A 17,754-nucleotide genomic window follows, 5' to 3' on the forward strand; every position below is an offset into this window, starting at 1 on the left:
GATTGGCTTGAAGGGCCGGGCAGAGACAGTCTGCAGTGCCAGCCACAGAGCTGGGGACTGGCTGAGAATTAGCCAGACCACCCCGAAGGCCTGAAGGCTGCAGTGTAGTTACCCCGGGCTTACTCTTGTTTCCCTCCCTATCTGCTGTGCCCGTTTAAGAACATTGGAGAAAGAAAATCACCGTAATGAATAAGCTACAACGAACTCTGGTGGTCAAGAAAAAGCATTCATTATTTTTCCCCCATGGTTTATTTCACAGCAGGGGATATAGGAACAACTTTTCTGTTCCCAGCTAGACCAGACCCAATGGACTTGTTCTGATGTGTGGTTAGCAAAATTATCATCGGCTTATAAGCAGTGAGGTTAACTAGCCAGAGCCCAGAGCAACAGTACACTTTAATTACTGCTCTGAACTCCCAGGGCAAGGGACCAGGTAAGTGGGAGGGGCTAGATATGGGAACAAGGGCATCGAGTCCCTGAAAGACTGGGTTTTTCCATTCCTTGTTTTGGAAATAGAGCATTTTGCTACTTTTTCTGGCAAAGTCCTGAAGCTGCCCAGGGTATTTATATGCAAACTCATTTTTTCCCCCACTGGGTGTTTGGTCTCCTTGTTTTGTCTTTTTCTTCCCTGTGAATGGCACCAGGATCTGCGCAGTTAGAGGGTGGGCTTATTGCCATCTCCGGGGCCCCTGCCAAGCTCGGCCATGTTTAGTCTGTCTGTTTCCTCCCCTCACCTCACCCCTGCCAATGCCAGGACTTTGACCAGTGCTTTTCTCCTTCCTCATTTTCCTCTGATCGTATGCTCTCATTCTAGCACTGTTCTCTAGGACCACTTAAGCAAGAGTAGCCTGAACTGAGAGGATAGAGCTGAGCTAAGAAGAAGGTTTTATTTTAAACAGTTGTTTTTTTTTTAAGATTTTATTTATTTGACAGAGGGAGACACAGCGAGAGCAGGAACACAAGCAGGGGGAGTGGGAGAGGGAGAAGCAGGCTTCCCACGGAGCAGGGAGCCCCATGCGGGGCTCGATCCCAGGACCCTGGGATCATGACCTGAGCCGAAGGCAGACGCTTGACGACTGAGCCCCCCAGCGCCCCAAGAAGAAGGCTTTGTGTTTCCATGATGCACCTTCCCTTGCCCTCAGGCCTCAAACGTGCCTGGTAGCATTACTCTTTCTGAGGGCAGTTCTTGTGCCGGCTGTAAACAGGACCTGCTTGCTTTCTTGCTTCTTGGGAAGGCAACTGATGTGGGCCTCTTGTTACTGAGCAAGTGATTTGGAGCAGTTCTCACATCAGAACCAGAAACTCCCCTGGCTCCGATTGCACCGACAACAGAGAGGGGTCCCTTTGATGACAGCCCTGGGAGGCTGGGAGGAGAGCGAGCCAGTGAGATGAACTCTAGATGTAAGAGCTGGGGCAGAGGTGGGGAAGAACCATCTGAAAAAGCTAGCAAGGGGCACATGCAGACGGAGAGGGGGTCTAGAAGGGAGGGCTCCCCCCGGGCCAGTGTACAGGACTTGGAGCCACTGCTTTTTCTTCTGTGCTCTCGGTCTCTGGTGTTGCTTTGGATGCCAGATGTTGATAAGGAAGTAGGAGTGCTTGATTGGCTGTATGTCAGCAGCCAAACAGGGCAGGTGTGAGATCAGTACGGCAGGAACTGGAGATCCAAAGTCAAGATGGCAAGGTCGTTAAGGCATTTTGGGCCCCTCTTCTGAGCCATTTAAATTTTTCGCCTGATTTATCTTTGAACTTGAATTAAGTGGCTTCACAAGCTGCCTATGGTGACCTTTACAGCCTTTCTCAGTCCCTAATGTTGCCAATGCCTTGCATGGTTTCATTTCTTCTCAGAAAAGGGGGTTTCCGTATGAGAACATGTGGGCCGGGCCTGCTGACTTCCTTTCTTCCCTAACATTGGCTGCACAAGCGGGTGTCCAGACACAGCTTGTGTCCAGTCCTCTAGCTGGATGGGAGGGTTCCTTAGAAGCAGAGGGTCTGGCCTTTGTTCTCTGGAGCAGGAACAAAAGTGGGAAGTAAAGAGAGGGTGAGACTCTGTTGGGGTCTTCTGAGCCGCACCTGTCTTGTACAGTTTGTCTTCAGAATGAGTTGACTTCTGGCCTTGTTGGAGAGGGGAGGTGGCCCAGTGTCTCTGACTCAGCTCTTGTGGGAACATGTAGGACTTGGAAAGGACCTTGGCTCCTGAAAACCAGCCACCTGATGTTTCACCTCACGTGATGGAATTGTTACTCGCAGTCCCAGGGATAGACATTTGGAGGGGAGAGTTCCTCAGGTGGAGCTGTAGAAGCCCCTTCTCCTTGGTCTTCAGTTAAGGAGGAGGACTCCTGAGCCTCAGCTTCTTGGAGACTCGGCTCTGGGGCTGAGCTGGTCCTCCGCGCATGTCCTGAGGCTCCTTGGAGCTCTCTGACACCTTCTGGGGTAAAAGTACTGGCTGCCTTGCTCACCTCAGGGCGGGAGGTTTTGCTTTCTGGAAGGAAGCTACCTGGAGATCTGTGGACTAAAAGGCATGGTGGGTTCTCAGGGACTGTGGGGAGAAATATTTCTGTCTGAGTTGCTGTTAAAGCCAGAAGGCCGGATTCCTCAGATGGGGCTCCAGTTCCCTCCCAATCACAGATGTCTGCTATGATGCCCTTTATCCCATTCCCTTCTGGATCTGTGACTTCCCATTGACACAGCTCTGCCATCCTGCTGCCCACACTGCTTGCTCCCTGGGGACTGCCTATGGGTTGGCCAGCTTTGGAAGCGTCTGGCTGGGGCCAGGGTGCCCCCGAATCTGTGCCTTCCTGGGGGCAGACTGTCTCCTCTCTGCTGACTTTAGCTGCTTCTTTGGAAAAGTGTTCTTCAGTCCCTCCAGCCTTTTGAAGGATCATCTCTCCCTGCCCTTGGGACTTTCTGTCCACCTCTTGTTCCAGTTGCCCTTTCTCTGCGGCTTCTTTATTCACCTCCCAAGGGCAGATTTCCAGTTCTTTGGCAGATGGAGCCTCTTCTGCTTCCCACGGACACACTTCTGCCACCTTGGCCCCCACACTGCCTGCTTCCTCAGAACTGCCTTTGCCCCTGTCAGAAGCTCGCAGGGCTGGCTGTGGAGGCAGCCCCCCAGAGTCTTCACTCTCCCAGGGACACACTGCCTCATGTTTCCCATCTGCCCTCTCTGGCTTCTCCTGAACCACCACAGCTTTGGGCTCTGGTCTTCCTGGGACTCTCCCCTTCTCCTCTTGAGGTTGCCCTTTTCCATCTTGGCTTGCTGTCCCTTCATCAGGGACACTTTCAGTCACCTCCCAGGGGCAGATCTCAGCTTTGGCGCTGCTGTCAGGTTTAGGAGCATCCAAGGCAGGAGCATCCCATGGGCACACCTCAGCGAGCCTGCCCCCAACGTAGACCAGTGCCTGAGAGCCAGCTTTAGGTTGGTCACAGCCCTGACTGTCCGGGTGAGAGAAAGCGCCTGCCGGCGCCATGCTTTCCCATGGACAGATAGATTGTAGCTTGTTGCTTGCTTTCCCCCCATCTTCAATAGTGAATTTTGCTTTGGAAGATGGGGCTTTTTCTGGGATTTTGTGTTCTGGGAGGGAGCCCGTCTTTGGGTCTTGTGTCAGGCGCCCTTTCTCTGCTGCCTCATCCCTCACTTCCAAGGAGTGTCCCTCTGCTGCTTTGCTACTCGTGCTGAGGGGCGAGTCTGAGGCCTCAGGGCCCTGCGCAGAGGGTTCCCTCAAGTCCTTCTCCCAAGGACAAACAGCTTCCTGCTCTTGACTCCGTTTTGTCTCCCATTTTGATATGTCTTTTCCCAGGGAGGTGAGTCTCTCCTTTTCTAGAGTTTTCTCTCCCTGCTCTGCTGAGTCACTCCTCTCTTGTTCCGATCCCAGCCCAGTAGCTCCTTCATTCAGCTCCCAGGGACGAATCTTGGCTTTCTCACTGGTAGGCGCTTTGTCCACTTCCCAGGGACACACCTCAGCTGCCCTGCAGCCCATGCGGTCCAGTTCCTGGAATCCAGCTTTTGGTCTCTCTGTGCCCAGAGTGTCTGAATGCCAAGAAGAGCCGCCTGGATCCAAGCTTTCCCAGGGACAGGCCACCTCCCGCTCCCAGGCCGGCCTCTCTGGCTTCTCTGGAGCAGTAACAGCTGTCTTGCTGGGGCCAGGACATGCAGAAGCCTTTCCTCTGTCGTTTGGAAATTTCCTAATGGCCTCAACTCCCAAAGCCCCTTCCTGCCCTGCTCCAGCACCCACCTCCCAGGGACAGACCTCAGCCTTCTCAGCAGGCACGGTGTCGTCCGTGTCCCATGGACAGATCTCAGCAGTTTGGCTTCCCACACTGCCCGACACGTGGCAACTGGCTCTGGGTCCGTCTGTGTCTTGAGGACCTGGTTGTGGGGAGAAGCTGCCAGGGTCCCCGTTCTCCCAAGGACAGACTGCTTCCTGCTTTTGGATTTGTCCTGCGGGCTTTTCCCCAGCTGTGCCATCTTTGATCCCTGACATTCCAGGCGCTTTCTCCTTGTCCTTTTGAGATTCTCTTGCTTTTGCTGTCTGGCCCGATGTCCAGTCCTCCCTTATTCTTTCATTTACCTCCCAAGGACAGAGTTCTGCTCTGGCAGGTATTACTTGCTTCAGCTCTGGCCTGGGATCTTCCTGGGGACCTACCTGCGTTTCTCTGCTTCCTCCATTGCTAAGGAGTTGGCCACCAGCTTTGGCTGAGGAATTATCTAGACATGGGCTGGAGGACCCAGGGGCTGAGCTCTCCTGGGGACACACTGACTCCTGCTGTTGACCCCTTTTCTGCACCGCCTTCCCAGCTCGTTCTCCCATCTCTGCAAAGAGCCCTTGTCCGGAGGCTTTCCCCTTTTCCTGGAGAAATTCTCCCCCTGTCCCCTGACTCAGCATTGCCTTCCCAGCTACCTCATCACCCAGCTCCCAGGGACAGATCTCTGCTTTCCTGATAGGAGTATCTCCTGCCTCCCATGGACCCACCTCCGAGATGCTGCTGCCCAAACTCCCGGAGCCCCCAGGGGTTCCTGGGGCCGGGGTGGGGACTGCCGAGGGGCCCCGGAAATCTGTCCTCTCCCATGGACAAAAAGACTCCAAGTTTCCACTCAGTTTCTGTTCTTTCCAGAAGGTTGCTTTCTTGGAGGTTTCCTGCTTTTCCTGGGGAAGCTTCTTCACTCCTTCCTGGAATGGTTTCCCATTCTCTCCCTCGAATGCCTCCCAGGGACAGAGCTCTGCTTTGGCAGTGTCAGGTGTACAAACTTTTGTGCCTGTGGCTTCCCACTGATGCTTCTCCACCTCTCCAGCTTCTCTGCTGCCCACTGCCTCAGACCTGCCCTTGGTTCTGTCAGAATCTTGAGAGACTGACCGAGGGGACGGACTCCCGGGATCGGCACCCTCCCAGGGACACACGGCCTCCTGCCCCCTCACCAGCCTCTCTGGCTTTTTCCGGGCAACAGCCGCCACGCTTTGGGGCTCTGACTTCTCCGAGGCTTTCCCTCTCTCTTGGGAGTCATCTAGAGCTTGTTGTAACGTTCCCTTCTCGGGGCCCCCTTCGCTTGCCTCCCAGGGGCAGATCTGGGCCTTGTAGCCGTGGTCAGGCTGACTTGCTTCTGACTGGGTGACTTCCCTGGGACACATCTCTGCCATCTTGCGGTCAGCACCACCCAGGGGCTGGAGGCCAGCTTTGGGCAGTTCCCGCCATGCACCAGGGGCTTCTTTTGCTCGCTCAGCACTTTTGTCCCCAACTGTGCCTTGCCTGGCTTGTCTCAGTGTAGCAGACCCCGCTTTACTTGCTCTCTCTACTTTCCCCTCCCCTAGACTGTGGGATGTCCTCCTGCCTCTGTTGTCTTGTTCCCTGCTGCCCTCCCAGTGACAGACTTGAAGCATTCTGCTGGTGTGAGCATTCTGTTGGTTCTGGAGGGACTCATCATCACAGGGTGCAAGGGTGGCCTGCTTACTCACCACCGCCTTGGGCCAGCCTAGCCTGGGGGATCTGGGGCATGCCCCTACACCCTGTCCTGCAGCTCTGCCCTTCTCCTCTGTCTCAGGACTCCCTCCCTCGCTCTCCTTCTCTTTGTGAGTGCTCCGAGAACGGGTCAGAGCTTTGATGGCCAGGCCTAGACTGTGCATGGAACCCTGCTGCGTGGGGGTCTTGAGGCTGTGGGATTTAGAGAAGACCTTAGGCTTGTCCTCGTCGCCCTCATCAGCTCCCCCTTGGAGACGTCCGTCCTTTGTGACCACTGCACTCTCCGCGGTGCCCCCTTTCTCGACTGCAACAGAGAGAGCTCTCCAGAGCTTGGCCCGAGCTGGGGCAGGGGAGAGGCTGCTGTGCTCGGGCCCTGGGGGGCCTTCTTGAGCCACATTTCCTTTCTTGACTGGCAGTTCTGCATTCTCCCAGGGGCAGATGAAAGTGAGTAAACTGGGGCTTTGGGGGCATATGGGGACTAGTGCCAGGGCAGGGACTGGGGTCGGGGCTGGGGCTGGGGCTGGAGCTGGCATCGGGGCTGGAGCCAAGGTGGAGGTGGGAGACAGCCTCCTCAGCTCTCCCGGGCAGGCTCCTGACGGGGCCGTGATGGGCGTGGAGACCTGGTGCCGGACCGGTGGGTGAGGCAGCCTTCTCACAGCCTCCTGAAGCCTCCCGGCGGCAGCGGCAGCCATGTGGGAGCCGTCCACACCGCAGCTCTTGGCCGGGGAGGGCGGGGCTGACAGGGGGGCCCCTTGAGCTCGCTCCAGCCTCCTGGCCGACGACGGCCTCCTCCCCGGGCTCGCCAGGGCTGCCTCGGCCTTCTTTCTCTCCTCTCGCTCCTTGGCCTGCCGATAGGTCTCCTCCAGGTAGGCCTGGCTGGCCACAAGCAGGGCCTTTTCCCCGCAGCCTGCCACCACGCTGAGCGACTTCTGCAGGGATGCGGGCCGGGCCCGGGGGAGCCTCTCGCACACCGTCAGGTTGTGGGCGCTGGCCGACCGGAAGCCCAGGGTGGGGGGCCCGTCCACCAACTCCAGGCTCTCCCTGCTTTCCCTCGAGGCCTTCTTGGCCAGCTTCCTGCGCAGCAGCGAGTCGAGGAGCGGGGCGTCCTGCTCCCGGCGGTGGCCCCGGCGCTCGTGGTCATAGGTGCTGCGGGACTTGCGCAGGGCCGGGGGCTCCTCAGAGACCTGGAGGCTGGAGCTGAGGAGCCGGCGGCGCGAGGAGCCAGGCAGGCTGCCGCGGCTGGGGGAGCCCATGTCCCGGGAGTGCTGCCGGGCCAGGGCCTCCGGGAACTCGGCCAGGTACCTCATGAAGGAGTGGCCCAGGCCCCGGCGCCAGCTGCCCCGCTTCTTAGGCAGGTGCGGGTTGTTCGCAGCCATTTCCTTGGTCTTGTGGACCTCTAGCTGGGCGTAGAGCTTCTTCAGCTCGTCCTGAGGGGAGGGGGGCGTGAGGAGAGTGGAGCCCACTGTCAGGTAGAGGGCGAAGCTCTTTCCTGCCCTGCCTCCCCTTCTCCCGGCCATTATTTGGACCATTTTCTCTGGAGCATCTCTTTCCCACCAGGTTGTGTCCCTTCCCTGCTTGGAGAACTCTCAGAATCCACCTGTCTGCTCTGAGCCACATCCGCTCGGGTCTGAGGGTGCAGGGTGCACTCCTTTCCCTGTGATCTGTTGGGAGGCCACCCGCTGGAGGACGGGAAGCCTGGGTTCGAGGCTGCTGACCCAGCCTGTGTCTGAAGGCTATTTTCTTGAGCTCTCAGAGCCTCTGCTTCTATGAAGTAACCAGAGCTGGCTGCCTACTGTTAGCTTCCTTAGGAGGGTCACATGAGACTGGTGGTGTGAAAAGTGCCCTCTTCAGGTGCAAGTAAGGGAATGGGACTTTGAGAGTCTTCTACTTTGGATTTCTCCCCAGAGCCAGCATCAGCATCGGGAGAGAGACTGGGTTCTGCTCCACAAAGTAGGGGGTGCAGGGTGGCATTGCTGTGGCCGGCGCCTCCACACTCCCCGGCCCCTCTGCTCGACTGGGGCCTCGGTTCAGCCTCTTCCCAGGGGGGCGGAGCCCAGAGGGAGAGGAGGACACGGGGGAAAGACAAACAGGCAGAGGCAGTTGGGACAAGGAGGGAATTGGAGATGTAAACAAGTCAGGTGGACAGGGAGGCCCCAGTGGAGGTGGAGGGAATGGACAAAATGGCTTCCTGAGGTTGTTCCCACACCGTAGGTTTTATCAAACAACAGGCTGAGACCGCCCGGTTTCCTTATTTCCTACCCACTGAGCTTCTGATCTGGGTTACATGACTATGCCACCCCTAAGCAGAAAAGGAAGGGTAAAGATACTCTCCTGATGTAAGACTCAGGAAAAACTTCCTTTCTCTAAGACTGCCGGGCCCGGGGAATGGATATCCGGCTGTGGAAATCTCTGGTAGCCACTAACCGCCTGAACTACACAGCCCCGTAGCTGGCCCTCCGGTCACCAACTGCCCAAGTGTGCTGCCCCTCATGATGCCCCTGCTGCTGGGAGTAGAGCTACACCCACGGCTCTGACTCTCACTTGCCAAGTGGCTTGGGCCTCAGGGATCTGGGTTCTGGGCCTCTGGGGGTCTTTCCACTTAGGCGGTGTGTGACCTCATCTGAACCGAGTCAGGAGAGGCGGCTGAGGGCAATGGTGGAGAAGGGAGGGGGACAGGTCTTCGAGAGAGGGAAAGCGAGGGGCAGGGGAGGGGCCCTGCAGGGTACACAGCCCAGGCAGCAGGGCAGCAGTGATGCTGACCCAGTCCCTAAAGCAAGCATCCAAAGCAGGCAAGGAGGGCGGCACATACCCGAATGTCTCCGGGGTCCAGGCTGTGCTCACTCCAGGCTGAAGCGATGCTGCTCTCCAGGTAGGAGCCTGAGCGCTGCAGGTCCAGCTCGTCCTCGTACACCTCATCCACCATCTCCTCCCGGGGAGGAGCCCCCAGCTTCTGGAACTGATGGGGGGGGTATGACGGGTCGGGGGGAGAGTCAGCTTGGCTCCCTCTTTACTCCTATTGCCACCTGCCCCGTGGAATCCATCTTTACTTTGGGAATCTTCAGCCCCTCTCTAATTTGCAATTCCAAGGGCACGAAGAGTTTTGCTCCCCATCATCCTCCCTGATTTTCTTTATCTCAGAGACTGGGGAGGGGGGGTCCTACGCAGCTGCCCCCACAATTCCTAGCCATGTCCTTCAGCTCCCCGACCTATGTCTCTGTAACTGCGTCCAAATTGATTTTTTGGACCCCTCCAGCCCTAGCTTGGATTTCCTTTGCCCTGAGATGGGAGGCAGAGAGATACAGTAGCTTCCTCCCCACCCCCACCCCAAGCGGGCTCCTCACTCAGGCCCCTGTGGCTCAGCCCACTCACGCCAGGGTGTCGTCCTCACTCTGACCTGGAGAGGGCACTGTGGCGGCAGCAGATCCACGGTGCACCTTACAAAGGGGCTGGGGTCTGGCTCACAACCAGGAGGGGGAAGACCTCACCTTAGGAATGAAGATCAGAGCTAGTGTGGTGGTGACGGTGCTGTGGGTGTGGAGGAAGAAGAGGAGCAGGGTCCAGTCTGGGTGCAGGGAGGGAACCAGCACAAACCTGAGGGTGGGAGGGAGGGGACCGTTAGCTGTGGGTGGGAGTGGCCTCTTCCCCCTCACCTGTCTCACTGGCTCACCTCCCAGCCCCAGCCCTGATCTCTGTGGAGGTTCCGGGTGGGTTGAAAAGGGCCCTTTTCCTTCTTCTTGCTCTCTCTAGGACATAGGTCCTACCTCAAGGATCACATTAACCCCCACCTCCGAGAAGCCCTCCCAGACTACTCCTCTCTGGTCGCCTAGAGCACAAACCCGTGCTCCCCCAACTCTGTTATGGGCCGCCCTGTGGGTTGCTTCTGCCCCCACCACAGCGCCAAGTCCTTGTGAACACTTAATAGCAGGCCTGCTGCCGGATGGGCTGAGGTGTGAGGTGGGGGGAAGGGCAGGGAGAATTGAGCATATGTGGGAAGGAGCATGGTGGAGGTGCTGGAGATGTGGCTTAGGAATAGGAGAAGAATTAGGCGTGGGCATGTTTCCTCTTTTGGGGTGCTGGGTGAGACATGGGGTGCAGGGAGGGCATCTGTGGGGAAGGGAGAGAGCTACAGATTGGGGGGGGCCTTCCTCGCCTTGCGAAGGCCCAGCCGTGTGTCGAGGGTGGCTGTGGGATGGGGCTCCCGGGCCTGGGAGAGGCGAGTGTTGTGAGGTGGGGAGGAGTCGTGGGTCGGACGGCCTGCCCTCACCTGGCTGTGTGGAAGGCAGCAGAGAGCGGCAGCTCACTGTGCAGGGCGACTGCCATGTAGCGCAGCTCGCGGAGGGCCGAGGGTGCGGCTCGGGTGGCGTAGCAGAGGAAGCTGCCGCAGCCCAGGAGCAGCATCTCGGCTGTGGGAGAGCAGGGGGCAGAGAGCCGGGCACCAACTCAGCAGCCGTGCGGCCCCTTTCTGTGCCTGGTGTGCTGGGCGGTGGGGGGGGGGGGTGCCTGGGCCAGGGGCACTGGGGACGAGGCAGGAGGGCCAGGTAGGTCAGGAGGACCCCCGGAGGTGCAGCGTGGAGGGCCAGAGGGAGGCGGGCTCAGCAGAAGCAGCTCACCCACAACCATGATGTAGTCCCAGCGGTCGTGATGGCAGAGGTAGAAGTGGCGGCCCATGGGAGTGTGGCCTCGGGTCACCAGGGGTGTGTGGCTGCCTCGTTCCAGGGCCCCCATGGTCCACACCACCAGGAAGCCCAGCACGAGCAGCAGGAGCAGCCCCAGCCGCTGCAGCAGCCGCCCAGTACTCAGGTGGGGGCCCCGCTGGGCCGAGCGAGACAGAAACGCCTGGAGCACCCTACAAGGGTGTGGATGGTGGATGGATAGGGGCATGGGGGAGGACCAAGGAGGGGGGGTCCGGGTCTCTGGCCTCTGTCCATGGCTTCCTTCCCCTCCATGCCTGCCTGTCCGCCTGTCCTTCCCATGGTTTGCTGACTCCCTGCCCCCTAAAATGTTACATGCTGGGGAGGGCTATGGCGATAAGGGCAGCCTGGGGCGGGGGGGGGGGATGGTGGTACACCGGGGAGTAGAGCAGGTAAGGGTCTGGCTGGGAAGAACGAGCCGGGGCCGCCTGGAGTGAGCAGCCCAAGAGCAAGGCCTGCCCCCGACCCTACCTATAAAGCTTGAGTATAATGGTGCCGTAGACAGTGGCAAAACCCAGCAACCGGACCCAACGGAGAGCGATGCAGCGGAATACACTGGGCTTGAAGTACAGGATGAAGACCTGGGAGAAGGGGGGGACAAAAGTCGCTGTTCTCCGATACACTTCCTCTCTCTGATCTGCTGATCTTCCTAACAGTTTTGCCATAGAGGCGTTGTCACCTCCATTCCTCAGAGAGCAGAGGAAGTATCAGAGAGGTTAGGTTATTTGTCCTAAGTCACACAGTAGGCCAGGGAGCTCTTTTTAGCCTAGGCTCTTTGGCTCCAGAGCTCACCAGGCCAACCTGCCATTTGTAGATATGAGTACGGGGATTTTGAGGTCTCCGAATCTCCCTAAGAGGGCAGAAAGGAGGAAGGATTTTGGGGTTTGGAGGGTGCCAGGCGGGGATCAGGTGGGGCCAGTTTCTGGCCACAAACTCACAGGGAAGTAGAGCAGCAGGGATCCAAAAAGGATGGTTTCCAGCAGGACCACACCAGAGGTTCGGATCCTCTGTGAACCCAGGAAAGAGAGGTGGGTGAGCAGGGCAGTGGGAGGGCAGAGCCTGGGCGGCGGTGGGGGAGAATCTCAGGCCTGTTGTAGAGGTCGCTCGGTGGCCCTGGGCTAAGGCCTCACCCTGTAACATCAGCTCCTCCCTCTCCGTCCACAGCCACAGCCCCCACCCCCACCACAGGCTAAGACCAAGGTTGCACATAGCTCCTGTCCCCCAGCCCCAAGCCTCTCCCAGTCCCAGCTGGGGCCTGGCTGCAGACCTGGGCTGCGGTCACAAGCTGCTGGAGCTAGAAGGATCTCACACGTTCCCCCAAACTTTGCGTCAGACTGCTAACCCCTTCTCTGCCTGATAACCATTCAGTTGACCTTCAAGCCTGGCTCAAATGTTACGTTCTCCAGACAGGCTTTCCCAGACCATCTCAGGCAGGACAACTGGGTCCTTTCTCGGAGCTCCCCTGGCAACCAACACACTCTTCCATCCTCGCCTCTGTTTTGCTGTGTTGTCATTTTCTTTATATGCCTACTTCCTGTGTTCAACTGGGAGCTCCATGAGGGTCTAGATCACTTCTCCCCAGTGCCTACAGCGTTTTGAATCAAGTCCAATGCCTACACTTTACAGGTGAGGAAACAAATTTAAGGCAGTGGGGTCACTTGCCCAATGTCACCTGGTGGGTTAGATTAAGAATTAAGACCAGAGCCCTTTTCTTCTGAGTTCTAGTCTTAGGGAGTCTCTGGCCCCTACTTGATGCTAGGGACCCCATATAGGTAGGGCATGCGCAGGAGATGTGGGGCCTTCCTTGCCTTGCTCCGGCGGCAGCGGTAGGCGAGCAGCATGCTCAGGAAGACGGCCAACATGCAGCAGGTCTGGCAGGCCAGCACCGCCACCCGCAGCACCGAGGCTTCCTCCACCAGGCACGGCCTGGCATCCACGCAGCTGGTGCAGTCCTCAGCACATGGCTGGCATTGCAGCAGCCCCCCAGAGCTGCTGTGAGGGGAGCCGAATGGCCCAGTAGGCTGGGCGGCACTCTCTTCCAACCCTATAAAGAACAAGATGGGTGCAAGGAGAGGGGCATGGCCGGGGCATTACCAGCATTTTCTCCCACTGGTCACCGTAGCCCTCTCCCTGCCCTCCGACGGTCTGTCACCACCGGGGTCGGGCTGGGAAGGGGGGAGAGTGAGGAAATGGATACTCTCAGGGGAGGACCGGGTAACAGGAAGAGGTGACGCCAGGCTAGGGCTCACTGCAGGCTCAACTTGCGTCAGACTGGCGCGTTGTGTATGGGCTCATTTTCAGAAGGCAGACACCCCACACTGGACCCTGCCTGCCTCGCTTGCCTCTTTCGACCTTCTACCCTCGCCCCGCAAGACCTCTCCCGGTGTCTCATTCCAGCTTTTTCTCCCCAGATGCCCCCTCCACCCAGCCCAGCCTGGCCCTCACCACAGTTAACATACCCCTGGAGCGGCTTGCCCCGTAGAAGCCAGGTTGGCAGCGGCAGAGGTAGTGGCCAAGGACAAAGCCCCGACTCTCCAGGGGGACACACTGCGGAGATGACAAACACGACAGGTATTTATATGGGGCTTTCCTCCTGGGAAGAGATGGAGGGTCCACGTACCTTCCTATCCACAGCACCTCCTCCATACGAGGGACCCCTGCCCCCCCGCCCAGAAGTCCTACCTAGTCCTTAGGAAGCCTTCCCTCTCTGGAAACCCTACTCTATCCCCGCCATTGCCTCTTTTCAGCAAAGAGTATGGGAAGAGATCACCCTTTTATTCTGAGTGGCAATGACAGGAGCCTCACAGGACCCATTTCCCAGTGCCCAGCTGTTGGTACAGCGAGGTACTGGGGGAGATGGAAGTGGGGAGAACTTGGGAGTCCAATCATACCTGTGTGCCTACATCCTGCCTCAAGGGGTCCTCATCAGCCTCCCTCTTTGGCTCACAGGTGGGTTGAAAAGGCCCCCACAGAGGAGCAGCTCCCTACCAGGAGCCATCTGGCTTTGACACAGGACTGCTTTCCCCAGCCCTAATGCCAGGCTAATGCCAGGCTGGAGGGATGCCAAGGCCAGCTCTTTTTTTTCCAGCTCTGTCCATTGATGTTTGCCCAGCAGGGGACAGAGCAGACCTCAGGCAGGGGAGATGAGCACACGGATGAGGTCAGATCTGCTGTGGGCAGTGGTTAGGGACAGACCTAACAGTGGGACAAAGGAAGGGGTTCGCCCTGGGGGGTTCTACATTGAGCGCCTGACTTCACCTAGAAAAGTTACAGGGTGGTGCTTCTGAAATTGCGGCTCAGCTTCCCTTCTTGCCAGGAGCACTAGAACACGCTATGTTCCTGCCACCGTCTGCACAATCAGGCCAATGTGCACTGAGAGGTGATGTGGCTAGGTTTAATAATGCACTGAATAATGGGAGCCCTTCTCCATCCCTGGACTTAGAGTTCCAAAAACATGTGCCCCAAGGAGCCACAGATGCCCAAACCCGCCCCCCCTCCCAGCAGGCTGCAGGGCTCGCCTTGGCTTCGGTTCAGCTCAGGCACGACATGCGGTTAAGTGCAGCCATGGAGCGGATTAGTTCACTGCCCTCCCAGTTTCTCAGTCCTGGGCTTGCAGGATTACCAGCCATTGCTTTCCATTATCCAGATTCTCCTGCATCCATGGCTTTGAGTCTGCCGGCATCTGGCTTGGGTTCCATCACCTTTACCAATCCCAGAGCTCTTCAAGCTCCTTCTTGAAGACTACTCCCACACCCCAACCAACAATTACACTTAGAAACCAAGAGCTCTGTCGACATGGAGAATGTCGTCCAGGAGAAGGAAAGGGGATGATTAACAGGGGCTCAGGAAGTGGTCCTGGGGATGGATCCTAGAGCAGCCGGTACCAGAAGGGAGAGAAGGCAGGGAGGCATACTGAGATTTCAAAGGAATGAGGGTGGCTATCTCCAGTGGGGGATGGGGAGTGGGCTGTAAGTGTCCTCACTTTTTTTTTTTTAACGTAGGCTCTATGCCCAATGTGGGGCTTGAACTCAAGGCCCCCAGAGATCAAGAGTCACATGCTGTATGGACTGAACCATCTAGGCCCCCCTCACTTTTTTCCCCCAAGGTTCATATTTTTTATTAGTCATTCAACTTTAAGTGCCTATTATGTATCAAGCAGGAGGAGTTGGGAATTTCTCAGAAATGACCATCAACATATCATTTCTGAATTTTCTTTTCTTTTAGTTTTTATTTTTTATTGGAATTTTTTTTGACAGTTTAAATGTCCTCACTTTTAAATAGCCTGTTATCTTGGGGCGCCTGGGTAGTTCAGTCGGTTAAGGGTCTGACTTCGCTCAGATTATGATCTCTGGGTTGTGGGATGGGCTCCTTGCTCAGTGGGGAGTCTGCTTGTCCCTCTGCCCCTTCCTGCACCCCATGCGCGTGCACGCGCACACACACACACACTCTCTCTCTCTCTCTCTCTCTCAATCTCAAATAAATAAAATCGTTAAAAAATAAAAATTAAAAAATTAAAAGCCTGGTATCTCATTTCTGTCTCTCTCATTGCTAGGGATTCCCCTGAAGCCCGGAGGTTGGTATGCTTTGGTCAGCTGCTCCTGGGAGCTGGGTGGGGGCAGGGATGGGAAAGGGGAAGGGAGGCAGGACCCGAGTGCCCCACCCCACCGTCCTCCTTATCCTTACCTGGGTGCTGTTGAGATCACACCGGTGTGTGTTAGAGTACCAGCCTGGCCCACTGGCACACTGATTGATGTCCACGCTCTGAAGATCTACGTCCATCTGCACCTGCCCCCTAGGGCAGTGAATTGGCAGTTAGGGGTGCAGTGAAGGATGCCAAGGTAGATATGTGCCCTCAGGCCAGGGAGCAATGCAAGCTTTGCAAGCTTTAGCAAAGGGGTTACAGTGTGTCAGGAGAGAGGGCACATCTGCATTCCATTTCTCCAGTGCTATTAATCCTCACTGTTTCTGTGGGCAACAAGTCTTCTTCCCTGTAGGTTGTTCCCCCGACATCCCTCAGCTTTTCAACATCCTAGCATTTCCTGTTTCTATCAATGGGTAGAGGGAGGGGGCATGTCAAGACATGTGGGAGCTGGGGTTCTGATGATCTGTCTGAAGGGAATTATCACACTTTTCCACTGCATGTATACACACACATACACGCACGCACGCACAGGCACAGAACTCAGCTATTAACCACCCCTCGCTCTGCCCAAACCAGATCTGAATTGATCACAGCAAAGGAACTATGGAATGGAGCTGCCTGGCCCCAGTGCTCCCAACGCTGGCTCTGGGCTGAGCAGGGAGAGCTGGCTAGGGGCCAGGTTGCCGGCTGGCAGGAGGGAAAGCCTGCTGGGAGCAATGAATAGGACACATAGCTGGACAAACAATGTTGATTGTTGAGTGCCTTGCAGTTCTGTGCCATTTGCTGCCTCCTTCCCACCAGGGCTCCCAATCACCTCTTTATTCTGGTTGAAGGAGGAAGTCAGTTATTTGAAGTGTACCAGTCAGGACAGGCAGGACTGGAACCTACTTGATGTAAGAATATAGCCACTGGGAGTGACCCTGGGGACCTGGCCAACTCCTAGACAGAAAGGACAATGAGTGGTTCCAGGCTTCTCCCCGAGAACTTTTCTTCCCTTCAAGAAGCCTCCTCTTATAGTTCTAGATTGCTTGAGAACAGCAGGTTTGACTCCTGGAATGCCCACGAGACGTCTCGTGCATGGCCTGTCACTGTCATCCACACTGAGTGCTCTCCTGCCTTCTCCCCACTACCCAGACCTGGGGGCCAAGACCTATGCCTGTCTGTACACACACATATGACTATACCTGCATACGAGTGGATTGATTCATCCGCACCATGTGCACTCACACCTGTATGTGTTAACAGTTACAGATTTCCCAGAGTCAACTGCAAATATACGCAGCTGAATGCAAATACACACATTTGTGCCCCCAGATACATATGTGTGTGCCAAATGGCCCACGCACAGCTGGCTGGACTAGGGGCCTCCACCCCCGCATACCCACAAGTGCGTCAAAGACTGCACAAACCTACTTACCTGACCTCTGGGCTGAGGTCTGGCTTGAGTCCATAGAAGGTGGCAGAAAGTCTGATAAGCCAGCCAGGACGGAGCCGGCCCTCCTGGCATTCCAGGAAGGGAGGAGACAGCTTCACATGCTGCATGTCGCCCACATAGCCATCCCCCTGTGGCCACTTGGGGCTGCCGAGGCTCCCTAGGTCATTGGTCAGCACCCGCTTCTGTAGGGCAGAGGTGTCCGGGGCCCCGGTTGGGCTCTCCTCCTGTACTCTGCTCCCAGCCAAGTCCTGAAGGATGGTCTCCTCCCCCATCCGGGTGGCCTGCAGGGCCAGCGGCAGGTGGCTGGCCCCTGGTGGAGGGTCAAAGGTCAGAAAAGCCCGGTATGCCCTTGGGTCCCCCTCGGCCACGCTGCGGACCAGTGCCTGGTACCACTCCACATCCTCCTCCACACTGGACTCGCGGATGTCGTTGGCTTGTAGCAGCATGTTGAGGAAATTAGCGGCCTGGGCAAGGGAGCCCGCTGCCCTCCACAGGACTGGGGGGAGTCCTGGTCCAGCTCCTGTGCCATGGGCTTCATAAGGCTCACTGCAATTAGCCCCCGACAGCTGTTGGGCATCTCCGGAGTAGAGAAAAGCCAGGGCTGCCTCGGCCCCCTCTGGGGGCACCCGCATGGGCACAGACCCCAGTTTGACTTGGGAGGACAGAGGTGGCAGAGAGCGGAGGGGCTGCGGAGCCCCCAGAGCCCAGCTGCCAAGGAAATAGCAACCCAGCAGCCCCCACACAGGGTGGGGCATGACCACTGCCCTGGGGCCCATTCTCAGGGCAGCTCTCAGGGACCCGGGGGTCCAGGCTGCCTGGGGGAATCTGGTGGCTCAGGAGAGCCCAGGCAGAAGCTGGCTGGCTCCACGCCTCCTATCCTCACTTTCTCTCTCCCTCTCTCGCTCTCTCTCTCATGTTGTGCTGTCTTGCCTGATTTTCCTTCTCTCTAACGTCATCAGCTGGCTTCTGGATGTAGGCATGAGGGCTCTGCCCCTCCTCTCTCAGTGTGACCCCCCATTGCAAACCCTCTTAAT

General features: G+C 57.2%; 1 protein-coding gene across 1 annotated transcript; it reads right to left on the bottom strand.

Moving 5' to 3' along the window:
* Positions 1-972: 972 nt before the first annotated feature.
* On the bottom strand, positions 973-17,754 carry GPR179 (G protein-coupled receptor 179). Its single transcript, XM_027567846.2, has 11 exons — positions 16,703-17,754; positions 15,327-15,435; positions 13,103-13,190; positions 12,452-12,687; positions 11,582-11,650; positions 11,115-11,224; positions 10,563-10,798; positions 10,217-10,355; positions 9,438-9,543; positions 8,762-8,908; positions 973-7,379 (listed from the first exon to the last, which is right to left on the bottom strand). The coding sequence occupies exons 1-11, from the start codon at positions 17,494-17,496 to the stop codon at positions 2,238-2,240; spliced, it is 7,176 nt and encodes a 2,391-aa protein (XP_027423647.2). The 5' UTR covers positions 17,497-17,754; the 3' UTR covers positions 973-2,237.

The sequence above is a fragment of the Zalophus californianus genome, chromosome 16 (genome assembly GCF_009762305.2).
Source record: "Zalophus californianus isolate mZalCal1 chromosome 16, mZalCal1.pri.v2, whole genome shotgun sequence".
NCBI classification, from domain to species: Eukaryota; Metazoa; Chordata; class Mammalia; order Carnivora; family Otariidae; genus Zalophus; species Zalophus californianus.